The sequence below is a fragment of the Armigeres subalbatus genome, chromosome 2 (genome assembly GCF_024139115.2).
Source record: "Armigeres subalbatus isolate Guangzhou_Male chromosome 2, GZ_Asu_2, whole genome shotgun sequence".
Lineage (NCBI taxonomy): Eukaryota > Metazoa > Arthropoda > Insecta > Diptera > Culicidae > Armigeres > Armigeres subalbatus.
The window spans coordinates 408,789,899-408,812,423 of NC_085140.1; the positions used below are offsets into that span (position 1 = coordinate 408,789,899).

A 22,525-nucleotide genomic window follows, 5' to 3' on the forward strand; every position below is an offset into this window, starting at 1 on the left:
GCTGGAGCATAGAGCTTCAGAGGTATGAGATGACTATTGTACATCGTCGAGGAGTGGACAACATAGTCGCTGATGCTCTATCCCGGTCCGTAGAAGAGATACAAATCTCCGATGCGAACTGCGGGTGGTATGTGAATCTTAAAAGTAAAGTCGAGTCGGATCCGGAGAAATTTAAAGATTTCCGGATAGAGCGGGGAATTCTCAAGAAGCTAGTGTCCACAAAGGACGATCTTTTGGACTACAGGTTCTCCTGGAAGGACTGTGTCCCAGAATCTCTACGAGAAGCGATTCTCGTAGAAGCGCATGACGATAAGTTGCATCTTGGGTCCGATAAGACGCTGGCTCTAATCAAGAAGAAATACTTCTGGCCCAGGATGCAAGAGTACGTCCGAAATTACGTTAGGAAATGTTCCATTTGCCGGAAAAATAAGCCCGCCAATAGATCCCAAATACCAGAGCCAGGCCAACAACGGCTGACTAATAAGCCCTTTCAAATTGTGGCATTGGATTTTATCCAATCCCTCCCTCGTTCCAAGAATGGAAATACTCACCTGCTGGTCGTTATGGACCTATTTTCAAAATGGTGTGTACTTACCGCCGTTAGAAAAATTTCCGCTCCACTTGTCACAAGAATCCTGGAAGAATCTTGGTTCAGACGGTATTCGGTACCGGAGTACATAATAACTGACAATGCGTCTACCTTTTTGTCGGCAGAATTCAAAGCGATGTTGTCCAAATATAAAATTCAACACTGGAGAAATGCTCGGTACCATAGCCAAGCAAATCCCGTGGAGCGCCTAAATCGCACGATAAATGCGTGCATTCGATCCTACGTGAAGGACAATCAAAAACTCTGGGACACGCGAGTGTCCGAGATCGAGCATTGCCTAAACTGTACCCCCCACACAGTAACAGGATATTCCCCCTATCGGATACTTTTCGGGCACGAAATAGTTGAGACAGGAGAGGAACATAGGATGGATAGGGAAAAGGTTGAGGTATCGGAGGAAGGTAGATTGGAAAGGAAGGAAAGAATCGACGAGCAAGTTTATTCCACGGTACAGAAAAACCTCAAGAAAAGTCATGAAAAGAACATTAACACCTACAATTTACGAAACAAACAAACGGCTCCGGTCTACGTAGTTGGCCAGAGAGTATACCGTCGTAATTTTCGATTATCCTCCGCGGCGAACGCCTATAACGCCAAACTGGATGCCTTGTACGTTCCTTGCACCGTCATTGCCAGAGTCGGAACCAGCTCATATGAACTGGCGGACGAGACGGGAAAGCCTATTGGTGTGTTTTCCGTCTGCGATCTGAAGCCAGAATCCTAAAACACATTCATTCAGTATTAGAATCTTCAATCGGGTCGTTTCATTAAAAAAAAAACGTACCTTCATAATGTCGTCCGGACGACACAAACAAATATCATCTCGGATTGATCCCCGGGAACTAAAAGATAAAAATAAGCTCAATGAAATTCAATAATCAAGGCCAATGTCACAGTCGATGCCTTGTTATAGCTCAATGAACAATTTACCTGGCAAATCCGCAATTTAGTTTCATCCGACTGCATGTTCTCACCATCAGCTGACCCTCCAGACTAGTAATGAAAATCGGACCGGTAAATGCTCTCCTGATCACTGATGAATGCGCGCTTCGAGAACCGGCTGTTGGGTGAGACTTCGTGGAAAAATCGCCGGAAAACTCGCGAAATCAGTGGAAAACCGCGTTATTGATGGGCGCTTGCATGCACCGCCGTTTGTATTCGCGATGAGTTGTAAACAAATGTTGACGATTAGACAGCTCTCAACACAGGAGTGTTGGTAGGTTGAGTTACCACAAATGAGTGCCTTTCCTTTATCGTGAGTGCGATGATGGTAAATGGATTATTCACAGTGGGCCTTATAGAGGCAAATATTTATCATAAATCATAGATTGATTAATGTTTCAAATAGTTTTGCAATTAATTTATGCCAAATCAATGGCAAATTCTACACATTCAGAGGGGGACGATGGGGTAATGTAACCAGTGGTTCCAAATTGGACTTGCAGCTTCCGCCGCAATGTATATTTTGGTCACTTGCAAAACCACCGTGTACTCCGACACCCGGTAACTCACGTTATAGCAGTTTGAGCGGGGGCAAAAGATGAGAGCCCCCCCTAGTTCTCTCATTTGCCAGTAGATGGAACCGGAAGTGTTGCCAAAATGAGTGGTAGCTTCGGCAATGTTCGCTACCCTCGTCGTGATTCCCCGACCTACTGAGCTCAGCTTTTAGCCAAGGGAGATTATTCGGTCCGTGACTACAAGCGGGAGTAGTAGTGCGCGCCGTGTGTTTCCCAAATCAAAGTGAAAGTTTGTAAATTGTTAATCTACATGTGGTGTACAATCTAAGTTGTTTGTTCGTTTCAGGAAAAATAAAGTTATAAGCTATAAAGCAAGTTAATAGATAGTAGTGCTTGAACAGATCAAAACTAGGTGTATTTGAATTATATACACACTCAACAAGAAAAAGAAAAGGTAATTAGTCTTTAGACAAACAAATATAATAGGAGAGCCAAGAAAAGTGACGTCACATGGGGTCTAATCACGTGGGCAGGTCCTAGTGGGCCTTTTGTTCCTTTCTTCTATTCCTTGGTCAACAGGTGGTGATTTGGCATTCCCCAGGGCGAAAGTTGGACCGATTCCCGAACCAGCGCACGCAAATTCCCGCCGCAAGCTATAGTTCCGGATAGAATTGGGATCGCTCCAACGTCGCCGGCGTTTCGATTGAGCCGCGTGGGTAGGTTCCGCCATTGTGGAACGGGCCGGACCGCACCTTTGTTCCAAGCCGTCGTCCATTGCTCTCGCTAAGCGTTTTCGTCATCGAACCCCACGCCAGCTCGTATCGTGCGAAGCCAGTTCGGAAACAGCCTTGGTACACCACAAGCCGGGTCGCTTCGTCTGAAATCGAGCCGGGGACCGTCGTCAACGCCACAAGCCACCAGGAAGTCCAGTCCGGAATCGTCGCCGACCGCCGACAGTCAGCTCGTATCGTCCAAAATTCGAGCCGGCACGCCGCCGACGAAGAAATCCCGCTCGCACCGTCTGAAATCGAGCCTAAACCGGCGCCGACTACCGGAATTTCGGCCACCGTCAAGCCCGACCGCCTCTGCCAAGCCGGAGCCCACTCGTATCGTCCAAACTCGAGCCGAACCCGTCGCTGACCATTGGAATTACGTCCATCGTCAAGCCCGAGCGCCTCTACCAAGCTGGATGCGTTTTGCGCCGTTCGAAATTGGGCCTGAATCGTCGCCATCAGAAGCCGAGAAGCGTAGCAGCTATCGTCCCACCTACGCCGCGGCCAATCCTATCGATCGCCCCTATCGACGACATCGCTACTGTCAACGGAGACTCATCGACGAGATCCATCGGCCATCGCCAGCCAGAGTCCCAGATACCAAACCGCAAGTACCCCAAGCATGTTGTGACGTCACAGGTTAGAAACTCCCATGTCGGGAAATAAATAGTATGTAAAATTATAATCCGTTGAGTAGCGCATTTCCTTCAGAAGCAAGCATTCCCTTGGTTAGTACACCACAGTTTTCTTCTCTAGTCGACCCTTTTCGGACTCATAAGGAGTCACCAAGCCTCGCCCGTTGTGGTCTGAGTGAATTCTCTCCCGTGGACAGCTTTTGAGCTCCCTTTTCTACGACGTTGTTTGTCGACAGTTCCACTTTGTTCCATTGATTGGCAAGTGTCGCGAAACACACGGATGTGTGTATGCTCCTGCTGAAGGTGAGTTTCTTTGGTGAGTGGTAGGTATTACGGTCAGAAGAGAAATTGACCCTGAAATTGTCTCGTTTCCTAGCTTCGGTAGCTAGCAGGTAACAAGTGCTACAACGATACTCGGTGCAAGTGCGACATATCAAGAGAGTAGCATCGCTGCTGAAAGACTCCCCACACACGCGACGCGATTCTATCGCTTGGCGACAGCGATTCTGTCGCCGTATGTATGGAAGCGTAAATAGAACATTGCCTGCAGCGACCCAACGATAGAATCGCGGCGACTAGTTGTCGCCGTCGCGGCGATGAAATCGCTTAGGTCTGGGGGAGCCTTAAAAGGCAGAGAACATGGGATGTTTGCAGGTCCACGATTCGATATCGAGCGGATGTGCCGGGATAAGGAGTGGTGGCGGTTTGAACAAAACCTACGGCTGCAGTAGAGACTACTGTGAGTCTGAGAACACTTAGCTCACCTCGGCGACAAACATGTCGCGGGTGGGCGCGGGGTCATTGAGGTCATTGTGGTTCATACGCATTGGTTATTGCCGGAGTGTTCTTCTTCAATACGTGAGTCAGGAATCGTAAGGTTGCTATCAATGCTTGCGATCGACGGGTGGTGAGGTTACCATCTAGAAGTTGATGTTGTGTGTTTTATAATGTTTCTTGCGTTAGCATCCGTGTGAACGTTCTCAATAGTCCTCCCCAAGATGTATTGCCTAATTGCGGGCCGGGGGATACGGACTAGTGAAAGGGTTTTGGTTTTAATGGGTCTGTATTCTATGACACCCATCCACACACTACCTGAGTTAACCTCCTCAGGTGCCTGTTTGCAGATTTCCGTTTACCCTTGCCAAAAAAAGCAAACAATTTAATATGTCTGAAACTCGATTATGCATATGCACAACATGTGATAGATTTAGTTCGGAAAAGGTATTGGAGGGTAACCGCTCTTTTCGGTGGGGTTTGATCCCACGAAACCAGTACGCTAGACAGGTGCTTTCCCTACTAAGCTACGAAGGACCTCTGTCGTCCTCCGCAGCTTAGCCGGTACTGATGAAATCAAATTTCCAGCACCGGGCACGAAGCCGAACTCTCGCAATACATTTTCAGAACTAACTCTCTCATATGTAATTTTCTACAATGCCAACCTAGTAGCATGAGTATTTTGTATTGTCTGGCTACTACATACTTGCTTCATCAGCAACGGCGCTCGATGAAGTAGGGTTGTGTGAGATTGTGCCAGTTGGTCGTCAGATCCCAACTCGACCACATAGGCGAAGAGAGGTCACCACTCGAGTTCAGTAGGAGCCAGACAATACTATTGGACGGTTGATAAATAGAACTTCCATATGGGGGAGGAGTCTCGAAGCGCCATTGAAACATTTCTTGGTTCCAAAAACCTCCACATGCCAAATTTGATTCTGAGTAATGCAGAGATTTGTATTTCATTTGTATGGAGCGGGAGCAGGGACTATGTCCAAGGGCTTGACGATCCCTCCCCGGCCATCTGCGAGTTGTGGGCCTAGGATGTGGTGGGGTTTGACAGTGGCCCCTGTTTAATCCCTATAAAAAGCTGCATGTATCCGCAAGTAGGCTCCACCAAAGCGACCGTGTGCCGCTCAAAGCGCACAATCACAAATCCTGGTGTTAGATGGGACGCTAAACAGCCCTGACACGACGTCCCTCCGACGAGACAGGAGGTTTGCGCAGGCCCAATAAGCCGCCTAGAAAACCAAAAATTACGAGAGATAATGCGACTCGATATAATCGGCAAACACCTAGGCGACGAATAAAGGATCACGATTGGAAGCTTGGAACATGGAACATCAAGTCGCTAGGTTTCGCAGGTTGCGACAGGATGATCTACGATAAATTACATCCCCACAACTTCGACGTCGTGGCGCTGCAGGAGATTCGCTGGACAGGAAAGAAGTGTGGAAAATCGGGCATCGAGCGGCTACCTTCTACCAAAGCTGTGGCACCACCAACGAGCTGGGAACCGGCTTCATAGTGCTGGGTAAGATGCGCCATCATGTGATTTGGTGGCAGCCAATCAACGCAAGGATGCACGCTGCACGCAAAAAAAAAGCGTTCATAAATTCGTGAACTAACAAGTTCACGGTGTATTTTTTCGTAAACAACAGCCACGGATTCGGGAACACAGTTACGTTTTCTGGAACGTTCTGGAAAACGTGACTGGTGTTCCCGAATCCATGAATTAAATTACGGTGTATTTTTGCTGGTTCACGAATTCAGGAACGCTTTTTTTAGAGTGTGAGGATTGGAGACCGTTTCTTCGACTATATCATCATCAACGTGCACTGCCCACACGAAGGGAGACCCGACGACGAGAAAGAAGCGTTCTACGCACAGCTGAGGCAGATTTCGATGGATGCCCACTGCGGGACGTCAAAATCATCATCGGTGACATGAACGCACAGGTAGGAAGGGAGGAAATGTATAGACCGGTCATCGGACCGGATAGTCTGCACACCGTATCGAATGACAACGGCCAACGATGCATAAACTTTGCAGCCTCCCGCGGAATGGTACTCCGAAGCACCTTATTTCCCCGCAAAAATATCCACAAGGCCAGATGGAAATCACCCAACCAAGAAACGGAAAACCAAATCGACCACGTTCTAATCGACGGTAAATTCTTCTCCGACATCATGAACGTCCGCACTTACCGCAGTGCGAATATTGAATCCGACCACTATCTCGTTTCAGTATGCCTGCGCTCAAAACTCTCAACGGTGTACAACACGCGTCGAAGTCGGACTCCGCGGCTACAAGACGGTAGACTAGCCCAAGAATACGCGCAGCAGCTGGAAGTGGCACTCCTAACGGAAGAGCAGCTAGGTGCCAGCTCTGATGGCTGGAGAGATATTCGATCCGCCATTGGTAGCACCGCAACCGTGATCCAAAGGTGGCGGCAGCACTACGAAGAGCACCTGAATGGCGATGTGGTAGACGAAGATGGCGGTATGGTGATGGACCTGGGAGAACGCGCGAAGGACATAATTTTACCAGCTCCGGATATCCAGGAAAACCAGGAGGAGATTGGCCGGCTGAAGAACAACAAAGCCCCTGGGGTTGACCAACTAACAGGAGAGCTATTTAAACACGGTGGTGAGGCACTGGCTAGAGCGCTGTACTGGGTCATTAGCAAGATTTAAGAGGATGAAGTTTTGCCGCAGGAGTGGATGGAAGGTATCGTGTGTCCCATCTACAAAAAGGGCGATAAGCTGGATTGTAGCAACTACCGCGCGATCACATTGCTGAACGCCGCCTACAAGGTACTCTCCCAAATTTTATGCCGTCGACTAGCACCAATTGCCAGGAGTTCGTGGGGCAGTACCAGGCGGGTTTATGGGCGAACGCTCCCACACGGACCAGGTGTTCGCCATTCGACAAGTACTGCAGAAATGCCGCGAATACCACGTGCCCACACATCATCTATTCATCGACTTCAAAGCCGCATATGATACAATCAATCGGGACCAGCTATGGCAGCTAATGCACGAACACGGATTTCCGGATAAACTGACACGGTTGATCAAAGCGACGTTGGATCGGGTGATGTGCGTAGTTCGAGTTTCAGGGGCATTCTCGAGTCCCTTCGAAACCCGCAGAGGATTACGGCAAGGTGATGGCCTTTCGTGTCTGCTGTTCAACATCGTTTTGGAAGGGGTAATACGAAGAGCAGGGATTAACACGAGTGGAACAATTTTCAATAAGTCCGTCCAGCTATTTGGCTTCGCCGATGACATAGATATTAACTTATTTTTAAGTAACTTTAAGAAGATGGAGGAAGCCTACATCAGACTGAAGCCTACATAAGGGAAGCTAAGCGGATCGGACTAGTCATTAACACGTGAAAGACAAAGTACATGATAGGAAGAGGTTCAAGAGAAGACAATGTAAGCCACCCACCGCGAGTATGCATCGGTGGTGACGAAATCGAGGTGGTAGAGGAATTTGTGTACTTGGGCTCACTGGTGACTGCCGAAAATGATACCAGCAGAGAAATTCGGAGACGCATAGTGGCTGGAAATCGTACGTACTTTGGACTCCGCAAGATGCTCCGATCGAATATAGTTTGCCGCCGAACCAAACTGACATTCTACAAAACGCTCATTAGACCGGTAGTCCTCTACGGACACAAGACCTGGACGATGCTCGTAGAGGACCAACGCGCACTTGGAGTTTTCGAAAGGAAAGTGCTGCGTACCATCTATGGTGGGGTGCAGATGGCGGACGGTACGTGGAGGAGGCGAATGAACCACGAGTTGCATGAGCTGCTGGGAGAACCATCCATCGTTCACACCACGAAAATCGGACGACTGCGGTGGGCCGGGCACGTAGCCAGAATGTCGGACAGTAACCCGGTGAAAATGGTTTTCGACAACGATCCGACGGGCACAAGAAGGCGAGGTGCGCAGCGGGCAAGGTGGATCGATCAGGTGGAAGATGACTTGCGGACCCTCCGTAGACTGCGTGGTTGGCGACATGTAGCCATGGGCCGAGCCGAATGGAGAAGACTTTTATATACCGCACAGGCCACTTCGGCCTTAGTCTGAATAAATAATAATAATTGTATGGAGCGGGAAGGGGTCTCAAACCATTTCAAGAACCTTCCCTGGCCGAAAAACCCCTGCATACAAATTTTTACGCTGATCGTTTCAGTAGATTCCGAGTTTATAAAGGTCAGACAGACAGAAATTATTTTTATGTAGATTTTTGTGATTCTTTATATAACATAAGTTCATCACAAGATCAATATGCATTCAATTATATCCATTACACTTGCCATTACATCTCCTGAGAGGCCAACAGACATCGTGAATAAGTGCTGATCTTCCTATTCCTTGAAAAAATCACTATAATAAAGATTGAAGAAAAAAGACATCGTGAAATAGTTTTGAGATATTCTGGTTAGTCCAAACTGCCGTGAGATCGAGACTTGAGATCTACAGCTGCAAGAAAAAGGGTCTTGCGAGAAAAATTTTCTTTAGTACTCAAAGCTTCAATATGCATTCAACTATATCCGGGAAATATTGGGTCATCCAAACTGTCCTTAAGTTCGGGACTTGAGATCTACAGCTGCAAGAAAATCGTTTTTCAGTACTCAAAGCTTCAACATGCAGTCAATTGTATCCATTACCTGTTCTGGGAGGTCAACATACATCGTAAGATAGTTTTGGGGTATTATGGGTCATCTAAACTATCCTTGAAATCTGGACTTAAGATCTACAGCTGCAAGGGCCCTCCTTAGCCGTGCGGTAAAATGCGCGGCTATAAAGCAAGACCATGCTGAAGGTGGCTGGGTTCGATTCCCGGTGCCGGTCTAGACAATTTTCGGATTGGAAATTGTCTCGACTTCCTTGGGCATAAAAGTATCATCGTGTTAGCCTCATGATATACGAATGCAGAAATGGTAACTTGGCTTAGAAACCTCGCAGTTAATAACTGTGGAAGTGCTAATTGAACACTTAGCTGCGAGGCAGCAATGTCCCAGTGGGGGATGTAATGCCAATGAAGAAGAAGAAGAAGATCTACAGCTGCAAGATAATCTTTTTTTAGCACTCAAAGCTTCAATATGCTTTCAATTATAACCACTACACCTCCTGAGAGGTATATGAATATGGTTGAATACATATCCAAGTTATTTCAAACAAAAAGGCTAGTATCGTGGCTGTAGATCACAAGTTCTGGACTCAAGAACGATTTGGTTGACCCAGCCTATCCCAAACCAATCTTACCATGTCCCTTGATCTTCAGGGATATGTGATGGATATGGTTGAATACATATCCAAGCTTGGAACGACGAAAAAGGTTAGTGTCGTGGCTGTAGATCGTAAGTTCTGGACTCAAGGACGGTTTGGATGATCCAGGATATCCCAAAACCATCTTAACATGTCTCTTGATCTTTACAAATATGTTATGAACATAGTCGAATACATATCCAAGCTTGGAATAACGTAAAAAGCTAGTGTCGTGGCTGTAGTTTGCATGTTCTGGAATCAAGGACGGTTTTGATGACCCAGGATATCCCAAAACCTTCTTACCATGTTCCTTAATCTTCATGAATATGTCTTGGATATGGTTTAGTATATATCCAAGCTTGGGGCGCCGAAAAAAGCTAGTGTCGTGGCTGTAGATCACAAGTAGTCAGGGCAGGGGTCTTGTGAGCCCCAGGGGTTTATTGAGCCAACGTAAAATATCTCCGATCGCTCCTCTACGGCAGGTTTTACCATCAACGCCAACAAGATCAAATTGTTGTATCAACATATACAACCCCTCCAACTATTCGATCAAATCCTAGAGCTCTGGTAGAGAGACTTCTTCACCTAGCATTACTTTCATGATTGAACACCAAAATATAAAATTTCCCTCATTTGACTGTATTGTTTAATGTCGACTTTGGCATTTAATAGATTGGTTTACAAAAAAAACTGATAAGCTAATCGTGTACGAAGATGTCATTTATTAATTGGATTGATCATGTAATCGAGTTTATTTTTGCTGATAAATGTTAGATAAGGAAACACGGAAATCGCTTCCAAACTTTCGTGTTTGCTACTGTTAACTGTGATTAACTTCGCTTAATTAATTCAGTTGAATCATTGAATATTTTTTTAAATGTCGCGGCCTTATTGGCAATACTATATTGTTTGATATTTTATAGCTCAAAAATTCCTTAGAGGTATGCTCTTCGGCATTGAAAAACCATTCTTGCGTTTCTAATGCACATCGGGATGAGTACGCAATTAAGAATTGTTCGGCCATAATGCTTTTATGCTCATGGCCATACACGTTTTCAAATTAATCGCGTTTTAACAATATGGTTTTCCAGACCTGCTATCAAAAGTTCGGTTTTGGAGTGATCCTATATCCTTTACGTACACGATCTTATAGCGGAAGACATAAAGTAAAAAGTTTTTTTAGTACCACATTTGATCTTTCTGATTATTCTCCTTCCACTTTACTTTCAGGGTGACTACATATGGATCGAGCCCGTGACTGGACGTGAATTCGATGTGGCCATCGGGGCTCGGGTCATCTCGGCCGAGGGACGTCGCATTCAGGTCCGAGATGACGATGGAAATGAGTTGTGGCTTACGCCCGAGCGGCGTATCAAAGCCATGCACGCCTCGTCCGTGCAGGGCGTGGAAGACATGATCTCTCTTGGGGATCTGCACGAAGCTGGCATTCTGCGAAACTTGCTCATCCGATACAATGACAATTTGATCTATGTAAGTTTCAAAGTTATGTGGCTTTAATTTTTAAAATTAAGATTGAGATAATCAACGATTTTTTTTTATCAAAAACTTTTTCAGACCTATACCGGTTCCATTTTGGTAGCGGTGAATCCCTATCAAATTCTACCCATCTATACGGCGGATCAAATCAAATTGTACAAGGAACGCAAAATTGGTGAGCTACCGCCGCACATCTTTGCCATAGGAGACAACTCGTACGCGAACATGCGACGCTATGGCCAGGATCAGTGCATTGTAATCTCAGGAGAGTCAGGAGCCGGTAAGACGGAAAGTACGAAGCTCATTCTCCAATATTTGGCGGCCATCAGTGGAAAGCACTCCTGGATAGAGCAGCAAATTCTTGAGGCAAATCCCATTCTGGAAGCGTTTGGTAATGCAAAGACCGTGAGAAATGACAACTCCTCTCGGTTCGGCAAATACATAGACATTCACTTCAATAATTCTGGGGTGATCGAGGGCGCTGAAATTGAGCAGTACTTGCTGGAGAAATCTCGAATAGTGTCGCAGAATGCTGAGGAGCGAAACTACCACATATTTTACTGTTTGCTGGCTGGTTTGTCATCAGATGAAAAACGGAAACTCAATCTAGGGCATGCCTCCGACTACAGGTATCTAACGGGTGGAGGATGCATCAAATGTGATGGAAGGAATGATGCAGCTGAGTTCGCAGATATTCGTTCAGCCATGAAAGTCCTATGCTTTTCAGATCACGAAATTTGGGAAATTCTTAAATTGTTAGCTGCTTTACTACACACAGGAAACATCACATATCGTGCTACAGTAATCGACAATTTAGATGCGACGGAGATTCCTGAACACATAAATGTGGAACGAGTGGCGAATTTGCTGGAAGTCCCATTCCAGCCATTCATTGATGCACTGACTCGAAAGACCTTGTTTGCCCATGGTGAAACAGTTGTGTCTACACTGTCCAGAGATCAGTCGATGGACGTAAGGGATGCCTTTGTGAAGGGAATCTACGGTCGGTTGTTCGTCTTGATTGTCAAGAAGATCAACTCAGCAATCTACAAACCAAAGTCATCTACCAGAAGTGCAATTGGCGTGTTGGACATTTTCGGTTTCGAGAACTTCAAGCACAACAGTTTCGAACAGTTCTGTATAAATTTTGCCAATGAAAATCTTCAACAGTTTTTTGTGCGTCACATTTTCAAACTAGAGCAAGAAGAGTACAATCATGAAAGCATCAACTGGCAACATATCGAATTCGTTGATAACCAAGACGCTTTGGACTTGATTGCCATAAAACAACTGAACATCATGGCCCTCATTGATGAAGAATCAAAGTTCCCAAAAGGTACCGATCAGACTATGCTGGCCAAGCTGCACAAAACTCATGGAACTCACCGGAATTACTTGAAACCAAAATCGGACATCAATACTAGTTTCGGTTTGAATCACTTTGCCGGTGTTGTGTTCTACGACACTCGAGGTTTCCTTGAGAAGAATCGTGATACATTCAGTGCCGATCTGCTGCAACTTATCTCAAGCTCGACAAACCGTTTTCTCCAGATGGTGTTTGCCGAAGATATCGGTATGGGTGCGGAGACCCGAAAACGAACCCCAACTCTTTCAACCCAATTCAAGAAGAGTTTAGATTCGCTTATGAAGACGCTTAGCTCATGTCAGCCGTTCTTCATTCGGTGTATAAAGCCAAATGAGTTGAAAAAACCGATGATGTTCGATCGAGCTCTATGTTGTCGGCAGCTGCGATATTCAGGAATGATGGAAACCATCCGTATTCGAAGAGCTGGATATCCAATTCGTCACAAGTTTAAAGACTTTGTTGAACGGTACCGTTTTCTTATCAGTGGTATTCCGCCAGCTCACAGGACTGATTGCCGTTTAGCAACGTCTAAGATATGTGCCTCGGTGTTGGGTCGTTCAGATTACCAGCTCGGTCACACCAAAGTATTTTTGAAGGATGCCCACGATCTGTTTTTGGAGCAGGAACGAGATCGCGTACTCACGAGAAAGATATTAATTCTCCAACGCTCAATTCGTGGATGGGTTTATCGAAGGCGATTCCTGCGAATGAGACAAGCAGCCATCACCATTCAGAAATTCTGGAAGGGTTACGCACAGAGACAACGCTACAAGAAGATGAAGATTGGCTACATGAGGTTGCAAGCGTTGATAAGGTCGCGGGTACTGAGTCATCGTTTCCGCCATTTGCGCGGACATATTGTGCGACTGCAAGCAAGAATTCGAGGGTACTTAGTTCGACGGGAGTATGGATTGAAGATGTGGGCCGTGATAAAGATTCAATCCCATGTTCGAAGAATGATAGCCGTTAATAGGTACCAGAAATTGAAATTAGAATATCGACGGCATCACGAAGCACTGCGATTGAGAAGAATGGAAGAGGAGGAGCTGAAACACCAAGGCAACAAACGTGCTAAAGAGATCGCAGAACAGAACTATCGGGATCGGTTGAATGAGATCGAGAGGAAGGAAATCGAGCAGGAACTGGAAGAACGTCGTCGGGTGGAGGTCAAAAAGAACATTATCAACGATGCTGCCAGGAAAGCAGATGAACCTGTAGACGATAGCAAACTAGTAGAAGCTATGTTCGATTTCCTTCCCGATTCTAGTAGTGAAGCTCCTACTCCGCATGGCGGTCGCGAAACTTCGGTGTTCAATGACCTGCCGGTGAACCAAGACAATCACGAGGATATTATTGGACCTATTCACACAATTTCGGAGGACGAGGAAGATTTATCCGAGTTCAAATTCCAGAAATTTGCTGCAACGTACTTCCAGGGAAACATCACACATTTCTACTCTCGGAAGCCGTTGAAACACCCTCTCCTACCGTTGCACACGCAAGGAGATCAACTGGCCGCACAAGCTTTGTGGATAACTATTCTTCGATTTACTGGAGATCTTCCAGAGCCACGCTATCACACTATGGATCGAGACAATACATCGGTTATGTCTAAAGTTACTGCCACTCTGGGACGAAATTTCATTCGTAGCAAAGAATTCCAAGAAGCACAAATGATGGGTCTTGACCCGGAAGCCTTCCTCAAACAGAAACCTCGATCAATACGGCACAAACTTGTATCGTTAACGCTCAAGCGGAAAAACAAGCTGGGAGAAGATGTCCGACGTCGCCTGCAAGACGAAGAGTACACAGCCGATAGCTACCAATCATGGCTTGAATCTCGACCAACCTCTAACCTAGAAAAGCTGCATTTCATAATTGGTCACGGTATTCTACGAGCAGAGCTCCGCGATGAAATCTATTGTCAAATATGCAAACAATTAACCAATAATCCCTCAAAATCTTCTCACGCCAGAGGCTGGATCTTACTTTCGCTTTGCGTGGGATGTTTCGCTCCTTCAGAGAAATTTGTCAATTACCTGCGTTCGTTCATCCGGGAAGGGCCACCTGGTTATGCACCGTATTGCGAAGAACGACTAAAGCGGACTTTCAACAATGGTACTCGAAATCAACCTCCATCGTGGCTGGAACTTCAGGCGACAAAATCCAAGAAACCCATTATGCTTCCCATCACGTTTATGGATGGGAACACGAAAACTCTATTAGCTGATTCAGCCACTACGGCACGCGAATTATGCAATCAGCTATCGGACAAGATCGCGCTGAAAGATCAATTTGGGTTTTCGCTGTATATCGCCTTATTCGACAAAGTATCTTCTCTGGGAAGTGGAGGTGATCACGTGATGGATGCAATCTCACAATGTGAACAGTACGCCAAGGAGCAGGGTGCTCAAGAGCGGAATGCCCCATGGCGGTTGTTCTTCCGTAAGGAAATTTTCGCTCCATGGCATAACCCCATTGAAGATCAGGTAGCAACTAATCTGATCTACCAACAAGTGGTGCGAGGGGTCAAGTTCGGTGAATATCGTTGTGACAAGGAAGAAGATCTGGCAATGATCGCTGCGCAGCAGTACTACATCGAGTACAACACGGATATGTCCATGGATCGATTGTACACTTTGCTACCAAACTTCATTCCCGATTACTGTTTGACGGGTATCGAAAAGGCGATCGATCGCTGGGCAGCACTCGTGCTGCAGGCATACAAGAAAAGCTACTATCTGAAGGATAAGGCGGCGGCCCTGAAGGTGAAGGAAGACGTTGTTAGCTACGCGAAGTACAAGTGGCCCCTTCTATTTTCGAGATTCTACGAAGCTTATCGGTGAGTTGTATGGAACTTAATAAAAGCATTAGATTTAATATGTCTTTTGTGATATTTCCCATTTTTAGGAATTCCGGACCAAATTTGCCTAAGAACGACGTCATAATCGCAGTTAACTGGACTGGTGTCTACGTGGTTGACGATCAAGAGCAGGTGCTGCTAGAGTTATCTTTTCCTGAGATCACTGCCGTGTCCAGCCAAAAGACGAACAAGGTGTTCACGCAAACATTTTCTCTGTCGACGGTGCGCAATGAAGAGTTTACTTTCCAAAGCCCGAACGCAGAAGACATTCGGGATCTGGTGGTATACTTTTTGGAAGGACTGAAAAAACGGTAGATTTGTAGTTATGTTCAGACATGGAATGAATTGAAAACCAAGTTTCTTTGTAGCTCAAAATTTGTGATAGCACTGCAGGATTACAAAGCCCCTGGAGAGGGAACCAGTTTCCTGTCGTTTTTGAAAGGTGACCTGATTATCCTGGAGGACGAAAGTACCGGTGAAAGTGTTCTTAACTCTGGATGGTGTATCGGTAAGTGTAGCTCTAACATATGACGACTGTATTTTTAGGAATACTATGTAGGTGTTGCCTAAGAGCGAAACATATTTTGATTTGATCACCGGTTGCAAATTTATCAAACATGTACAATATACATATTTGGAAATGAGTTGATTATGGTTGATAAAATCTTGATGATGATTGGCTCTTAGTTTCGATAACATATTTTACGCTGGATGATACATTTGCTCCTTCTCAGGCTACAAACATAGCCTAATTCATGAATAACTGAAACGGCCACAAGTTTTCGAATTGAGCGTTGATTATGTATAGACGATATAATGGATGTTTTAGGCTCACTGTAGAGTGTAGATACAAACGGGCGAAGAACAGAAAAAAATCGATTTTCCTGAGGAAAAAGCGGCAGGATGAAGATTTAGACCGTGAAGAGACGGAACAATTGTACCGCGCTAATAACGCACGAAAGTTCTACAGTGACCGGCATAATAAAAAGCCCACTCGCCGTTTTTCATACAAAATTGTCAACTTTGGAGATCTAGATCTCGATTGCGTGTGAACCAATTTTGCTGAAAATTTGACCATAGCTCAAATATAACTTGAATTTTACCACACCTGAGTTTCGACCATATTGATTCATAGGGTAAAAAATTATTGCGGAAATACCAAAATGATTTTTTTTGCAAAAATTTATTTCTTTAAATATATGTGACCACTCGTGTTAATCCCTGATCTTCGTATTATCCCCTCCAAAGCGATGCTGTAACCCTATGCGCCTTTCAAAGGGACTCGAGAATGCCCCTGAAGCTTGAACTACGCACATCACCCGATCCATCGTCGCTTTGATCAACCGTGTTCAACAAGTACAAGCCAGCTTATCGCCCATTTCCCACACCTTCCATCAACTCCTGCGGCAAAACTTCCTCCTCCTAAATCTTGGTAATGATCCAGTGCAGCGCTCTAGCCAGTGCCTCACCACCGTGTTTAAATAGCTCTCCTGGTAGTTGGTCAACCCCAGGGGCTTTGCTGTTCTTCAGCCGGCCATACTCATTCTGAATTTCCTGGAGATCCGGAGCCGGTAAAATTATGTCCTGCGCGCGTTCTCCCAGATTCATCACCATATCATACCATCTTCGTCTGCAACATCGCCATTCAGATGTTCTTCGTAGTGCTGCCGCCACCTTTGGATCACCTCACGCTCGTTCATGAAAAGTTTATGTCCTTACACATATCAGGCTGTGGCACGTGGCCCTTACGTGAACGGTTCAAATGCTCATAGAATTTTGTGTGTTATTAGCGCGGTACAGTTGCTCCGTCCTTCTATGGTCTCGATCTTCCTGCTGGCGCTTTTTCCTCCGAAAAATCGAGTTTTGTCTGTTCCGCGCCCGTTTATATCGTGTCTAGTTCACCCTCGTGCGGCTTATTAGGCGGCTTACCTCCTGTCAAGGCTGCGCAAACCTCCTGTCTCGTCGGAGGGCCGTCGTGTCAGGTCTGTTTTTTCGATAATTTTCCATCGTTCCATCGATTTTCCAAACCACAATCAAATTTCCAGTGGTCTTCCAGATGCGCTTTATGATTTTCCCAATCACAATCCATTTTCCAGCTTTCTTCCAAACACGCTCTGTGAATTTTCAAACCACAATCCATTTTCCAGCGGTCTTCCAGACGCGCTTTGTAGCCTTGCCTTGTGATTTTTTTTTTAACTTGCTTACTTACTTATGGATCCTGTACACCTCCGATGGTGCAAAGGGCCGACTTGAAAGATCTCCATCCTGAGCGTTGCCCGGCTATCGATTTAACCTGTTGCCAGGTTAGATTTCGGTCGACTTCTTTTATTTCTTTATTGAGGCTTCGCCGCCATGAGCCTCTGGGTCTGCCTCTGCTGCGATGTCTCGCTGGGTTCCAGTCTAATGCTTGTTTACAGATTTCGTTTCCGCCCCTACGTAGAGTGTGGCCGACCCAGCCCCACTTCCGATTCCGAATTTCTGTTGCTATCGGTCTCTGGTGACAACGACGATGGAGCTCGTTGTTTGAGATCCAGTTGTGAGGCCACCAGGCCCGAATTATATACCACAGGCATCTGTTAATGAACACCTGCAGCCGTTGAGTGTTCTCCACTGATACACACCATGCTTCGCTAGCGTATAACAGCACAGATTTCACGTTGGAGTTGAAAATTCGTATTTTGGTGCAATCACTTATCTGCCTGTTTTTCCAGATATTTCTTAAACTCGCAAAGGCAGCCTTTGCTTTATTTATCCGTGCGCCTATGTCGATCTTGGTACCGCCGTCTGACGCCATTTGGCTACCAAGATATTGGAAGCTTTCAACATTCTCCACTGGTTGCCCGGCTACTGTGAAACTGGAAGGAGTCACCGTGTTTACATCCAACGATTTGGTTTTGTTGACGTTGATGACTAAACCTGCCGAAGAGGAGCGCTCGGCAAGGTCGTTGAGCTTACTCTGCATATCAGAGCGCCGTTGCGCGAGGAGTGCAACATCATCCGCCAATTCGAAGTCATTTAAGTGCTCCATGGTTAAAGGCTGCCATAGCAGCCCGCGGTTTGGTTCACGGTCAATCGCATCTACCAGAATCTCGTCGATTACGGTGAGGAACAGTAACGGTGATAGAATACATCATTGCCTCACACCAGCTACGACCCGGATAGAGTCGGACAAGACCCCATTGTGCAGCACTCTACACGAGAAGGCCTCGTACTGTGCCTCGATGAGGCCGATGATTTTCTCAGGAACTCCCTTGCGTCTCAGGGCGCCCCACATATTCTCGTGATTGAGACGGTCGAAAGCTTTTTCGTAGTCAATGAATACCAAGTAAAGGGACTCTTGGAATTCGTTGACCTGCTCCAGAATGATTTTTTTTAAGCCATCAAATATTTGTTAGTTACATGTTAGTGAATGACCTTAGTGAAATGTGATGACTGCAGCTCACCGTGGGTGCATGTGCACGCCACGAAGATCTGACAAGAAGAGGCCGAGTCATGGCTTGCTGCTCACCGATTGACGCGCTGAGGTGTTAATGTATAATCACACGTGATCACTTGCTAATAGTAACTTACTCAAACCCCACAATGACCATTCGGTGTAATTGCCTTTCGGGAAACTGATGTTTGGGATAGTGACACTTGAGGCAGTTTCATAGAACCTTTTGTAAGTGATCCGTCCCTCTGACTCCTATGCGAACGCCACCTTTGCAGGGTTCCTGCCTGGCATTCTTGCAGAAAGACATGTTCTTCGTATCCTTCCAGCTTTTACCACTTTCTGAATACTGGGCTCGCCGTAGAGTTCGACTAGCTCGTCGTTAATCCTTCGCCAAAGATGGTCCTAAGCGCACGTCTCTTGAATATACAATATGCTTGCAAGTTCTGCTCGAGCATGACCCAACATTCATGTTCGTAGATATATAAGTATTAAATTGCTTATGGCGCTGTACATCTTGTGATCAAAACGTTTTGCTCATGGCGGTACTTGATGTTTTAAATGTCCTTGCTGTTCACACAGTATTGCTGTTCCATAGAACACTTTCCACTTTCCGGTTCAATTTTTAGAACTCCGCAGCTGTCACTTCATACTTTTGCTTTGCAGTTTGACATGGTATGCTACGATGACAAAACCGAATATCAGGGATTTTTTTTTCAGTGTTTCGAAGATTTTCTGACTTACAACAACCTATCAGCAGGGTTGTAAATTTTCGGCAGCACTGGATGAAGGTGATGTTTTTTTATATCATGTTTTTATTTTCTTCCTGCTTTGAAATCAATCTCACATTCCCGGAGAGGCAGAAAAGTAAACAACAGAACTCACATCACCCACTGCGCCGCGAAGATGAAATTTACCACAGCAAAATGTACACATTCACCCAGCAAATTGAAAAAAATCACCACGCGTTTAAATGGGCCACTCACAGTCATACGGTAAGGCGCGAACTGAGCAGCCTGTCAGAGCGACTTGTGAGTGGCTGAATGCGAAATGATTTTTCGGCTGCATCCAGTCGCACTCACTACGGCGGTGATGAAGGCGACTGCAGATTATACTGAGATCCATGTTTTTCACTGCATTGACTGGGAAATATTTCTACCCTGCCTATCAGGTATCAACTATAGATAGTGGAATATATAGATGAGCGAAGATAAATCCACTGTCTCCAAACGAACTGTCAAACGTGTCTCCAAACGAGCATGACGTCACGATTTCAATGAAAACGTTAAGGGCTGTGACGTCATATGCATGTGTGCACGGGCAAAAAAATCGACTCAGCCATGCTTTCGCTCATCTATAGATTCTACTATCTATAGTATCAACCTATCAGATATCAGGGAACAACCTATCAGGTATCAGAACGTCGGCTCCAGGGGCACGTTCACCTCAATTTGGGAGATTTGTGCCATCGCCTTCACAGCCTTTTTCATCACACACCTGACTGAAAAGGAAGTGAACAAAAGGGGTATACCCCGTTAGGCATAAGTACGTTAGGCATAAAGACGTTAGGAATAAGTACGATTGGCATAATGGACGTTAGGCCTAACGGACGTTAGGCATAATGTACGTTAGGCATAATGGACGTTAGGCATAAAATGACCCAAAGAACAGCCCATTAGATAAAGAAGGCAGAATTATGCCAAACGTCCATTATGCCCAACGTACATTATGCCAAACGTCCATTATGCCCAACGTACATTATGCCTAACGTACTTATGCCTAACGTCCTTATGCCTAACGTCCTTATGCCTAACGTCGCGGACCCGTGAACAAAAGGAAAGGAATGTGGATGGGAGAACAAAGGGAATGTTTGGAAAAGTACCCTTGAAGAGGGCGCACAACGCATAAGCGTACAAGAGCTTATAGCTCCTTACCACAACGGGTTATGAACAACAAAATACTCTGAAGGTTCAGGTTTCTGAAGTCAATTTCACTAAGTAAGTGTTTACCAAATATTTGGAAGCGCAATTGTGCATAGACTGGGCAGTTACATATTAGATGATACCCGAGTAGCACAATTGTTACAGATCAGTCACTGTGACTCATATGCGACCAAATCCTGTCACATTAGAGTTGCTGCAACTAAACCGATGTAACCTGTGCTACTAGGGATATTAGATGATAAGAAGTTCCATAATCGGATTCACAACTATCACAAACAGATGATTCAACGCGTTGAATATTTGCCATGTGATAGTTCAGTCGGCAGTGACCTGTCAAGGCCTTGACTAAGACACTGCAATTCTGTTTAGACAGATTAGCTAAATAGCTTGCTACTACCGGAGATGGCTCCCGGATGTACAATTTTGTTTGATGAATCCAGACTACTCCAATGCCATTTGTGCTGAGTGACAGCCCAAGAGTTCAAAAGCGATCAAAAGCTTCACCCTACACTTGGGTATTGGAATAGCTGGCTCAGGACCAATAAAGTCATGCGATGCTCCATTACGAGCTAACTCATCAGCCAATTCGTTTCCAGCTATGGAAGAATGGCCACCCTGGCAGAAGCTATGAACAGAATAACAAAACATGATATGGACTTGATTGATATAAGAGATAAAAGAACAGGCAACAATATCAAAAATTTGCACCGAAATATCATTTAAACACAGAGAAACAGACGTCTCACTCAACATATGTTTCATCGTACACCTTTTTAACGGTTTATTTAACTTTTTGTAGGTGGTCAATCGGCCACCGATGGCGCTTTCATCGATTTTGCTTATGTTTGACGTTTGCACACTACCGCCATCTGGTTGCCGCTTGGCCACACACCGGGATTTTAGCATTGGGCGACAATGTTTTCGTGACGATGATTTTGATTGCATTTTGTTCTAAGTGAGACGTCTGTTTCTCTGTGATTTAAATATCAAGATATGCTATGGATAAGAACAAACTAATGGCACATGATATTGATTACTTCTTACAAATAGCATAACTTGATCTTCTTATGATATTTTAGTGCAAAATATTGATATTATCGTCTGATCTTTTATCTCTTATATCAATCATATCAATATCTCATTTTGCTATCTTATCAACATTTGATATTATTGAGCTATTTTCGACTACTCGGGCAGGTACCCATATAAGGTGTAAAGTATTAACTGAATTCAGTTCCTCAATTTGAGTTCGACATGCGATTACTAACTTCGACCTTGAGTTGGCCGAGGCGAGAGCTTTAATAGCTGCTTGGCTATCTGAACAGAAGTATATTCTTCTTCTTCTTATTGGCATTACATCCCCACACTGGGACAGAGCCGCCTCGCAGCTTAGTGTTCGCTAAGCACTTCCACAGTTATTAACTGCGAGGTTTCTAATCCAGGTTTCTACCATTTTTGCATTCGTATATCATGAGGCTAGCACGATGATACTTTTATGCCCAGGGAAGTCGAGACAATTTCCAATCCGAAAATTGCCTTGACCGGCACCGGGAATCGAACCCAGCCACCCTCAGCATGGTCTTGCTTTGTAGCCGTGCGTCTTACCGCACGGCTAAGGAGGGCCCCAGAAGTATATTACTTTGCCCATAATGCGTTCCCGACTAGTTAGTCATAACAAAATTTCATCACAATTATATCAATATGTGTTACAAATAACAAAACATGCAATAATTTTGTTATAAATTCTCTGCCAAAGATGGAGGAAATAAAATTTTTTGATCGTCATAACATGATTATAACATAATGTGTTATGTTTATTTCTACCGAAAAAAAATTGCCTACATTTTTGGTAGCTAGGAATTGGAAAAAAAAGTGAGGTACCACCTACAGTA

General features: G+C 45.2%; 1 protein-coding gene across 2 annotated transcripts in view; it reads left to right on the top strand.

The window, feature by feature from the left end:
- Positions 1 to 22,525, top strand: part of LOC134213357 (myosin-VIIa) — a 102,508-nt gene that overhangs the window by 74,236 nt on the left and 5,747 nt on the right. For both annotated transcript variants that reach the window (XM_062692348.1, XM_062692346.1), the window contains 4 exons: positions 10,765 to 11,025; positions 11,110 to 15,239; positions 15,308 to 15,571; positions 15,629 to 15,768. In XM_062692348.1, the coding sequence (XP_062548332.1) occupies positions 10,765 to 11,025; positions 11,110 to 15,239; positions 15,308 to 15,571; positions 15,629 to 15,768 (4,795 nt within the window). The remainder of the gene's footprint in view (positions 1 to 10,764; positions 11,026 to 11,109; positions 15,240 to 15,307; positions 15,572 to 15,628; positions 15,769 to 22,525) is intronic.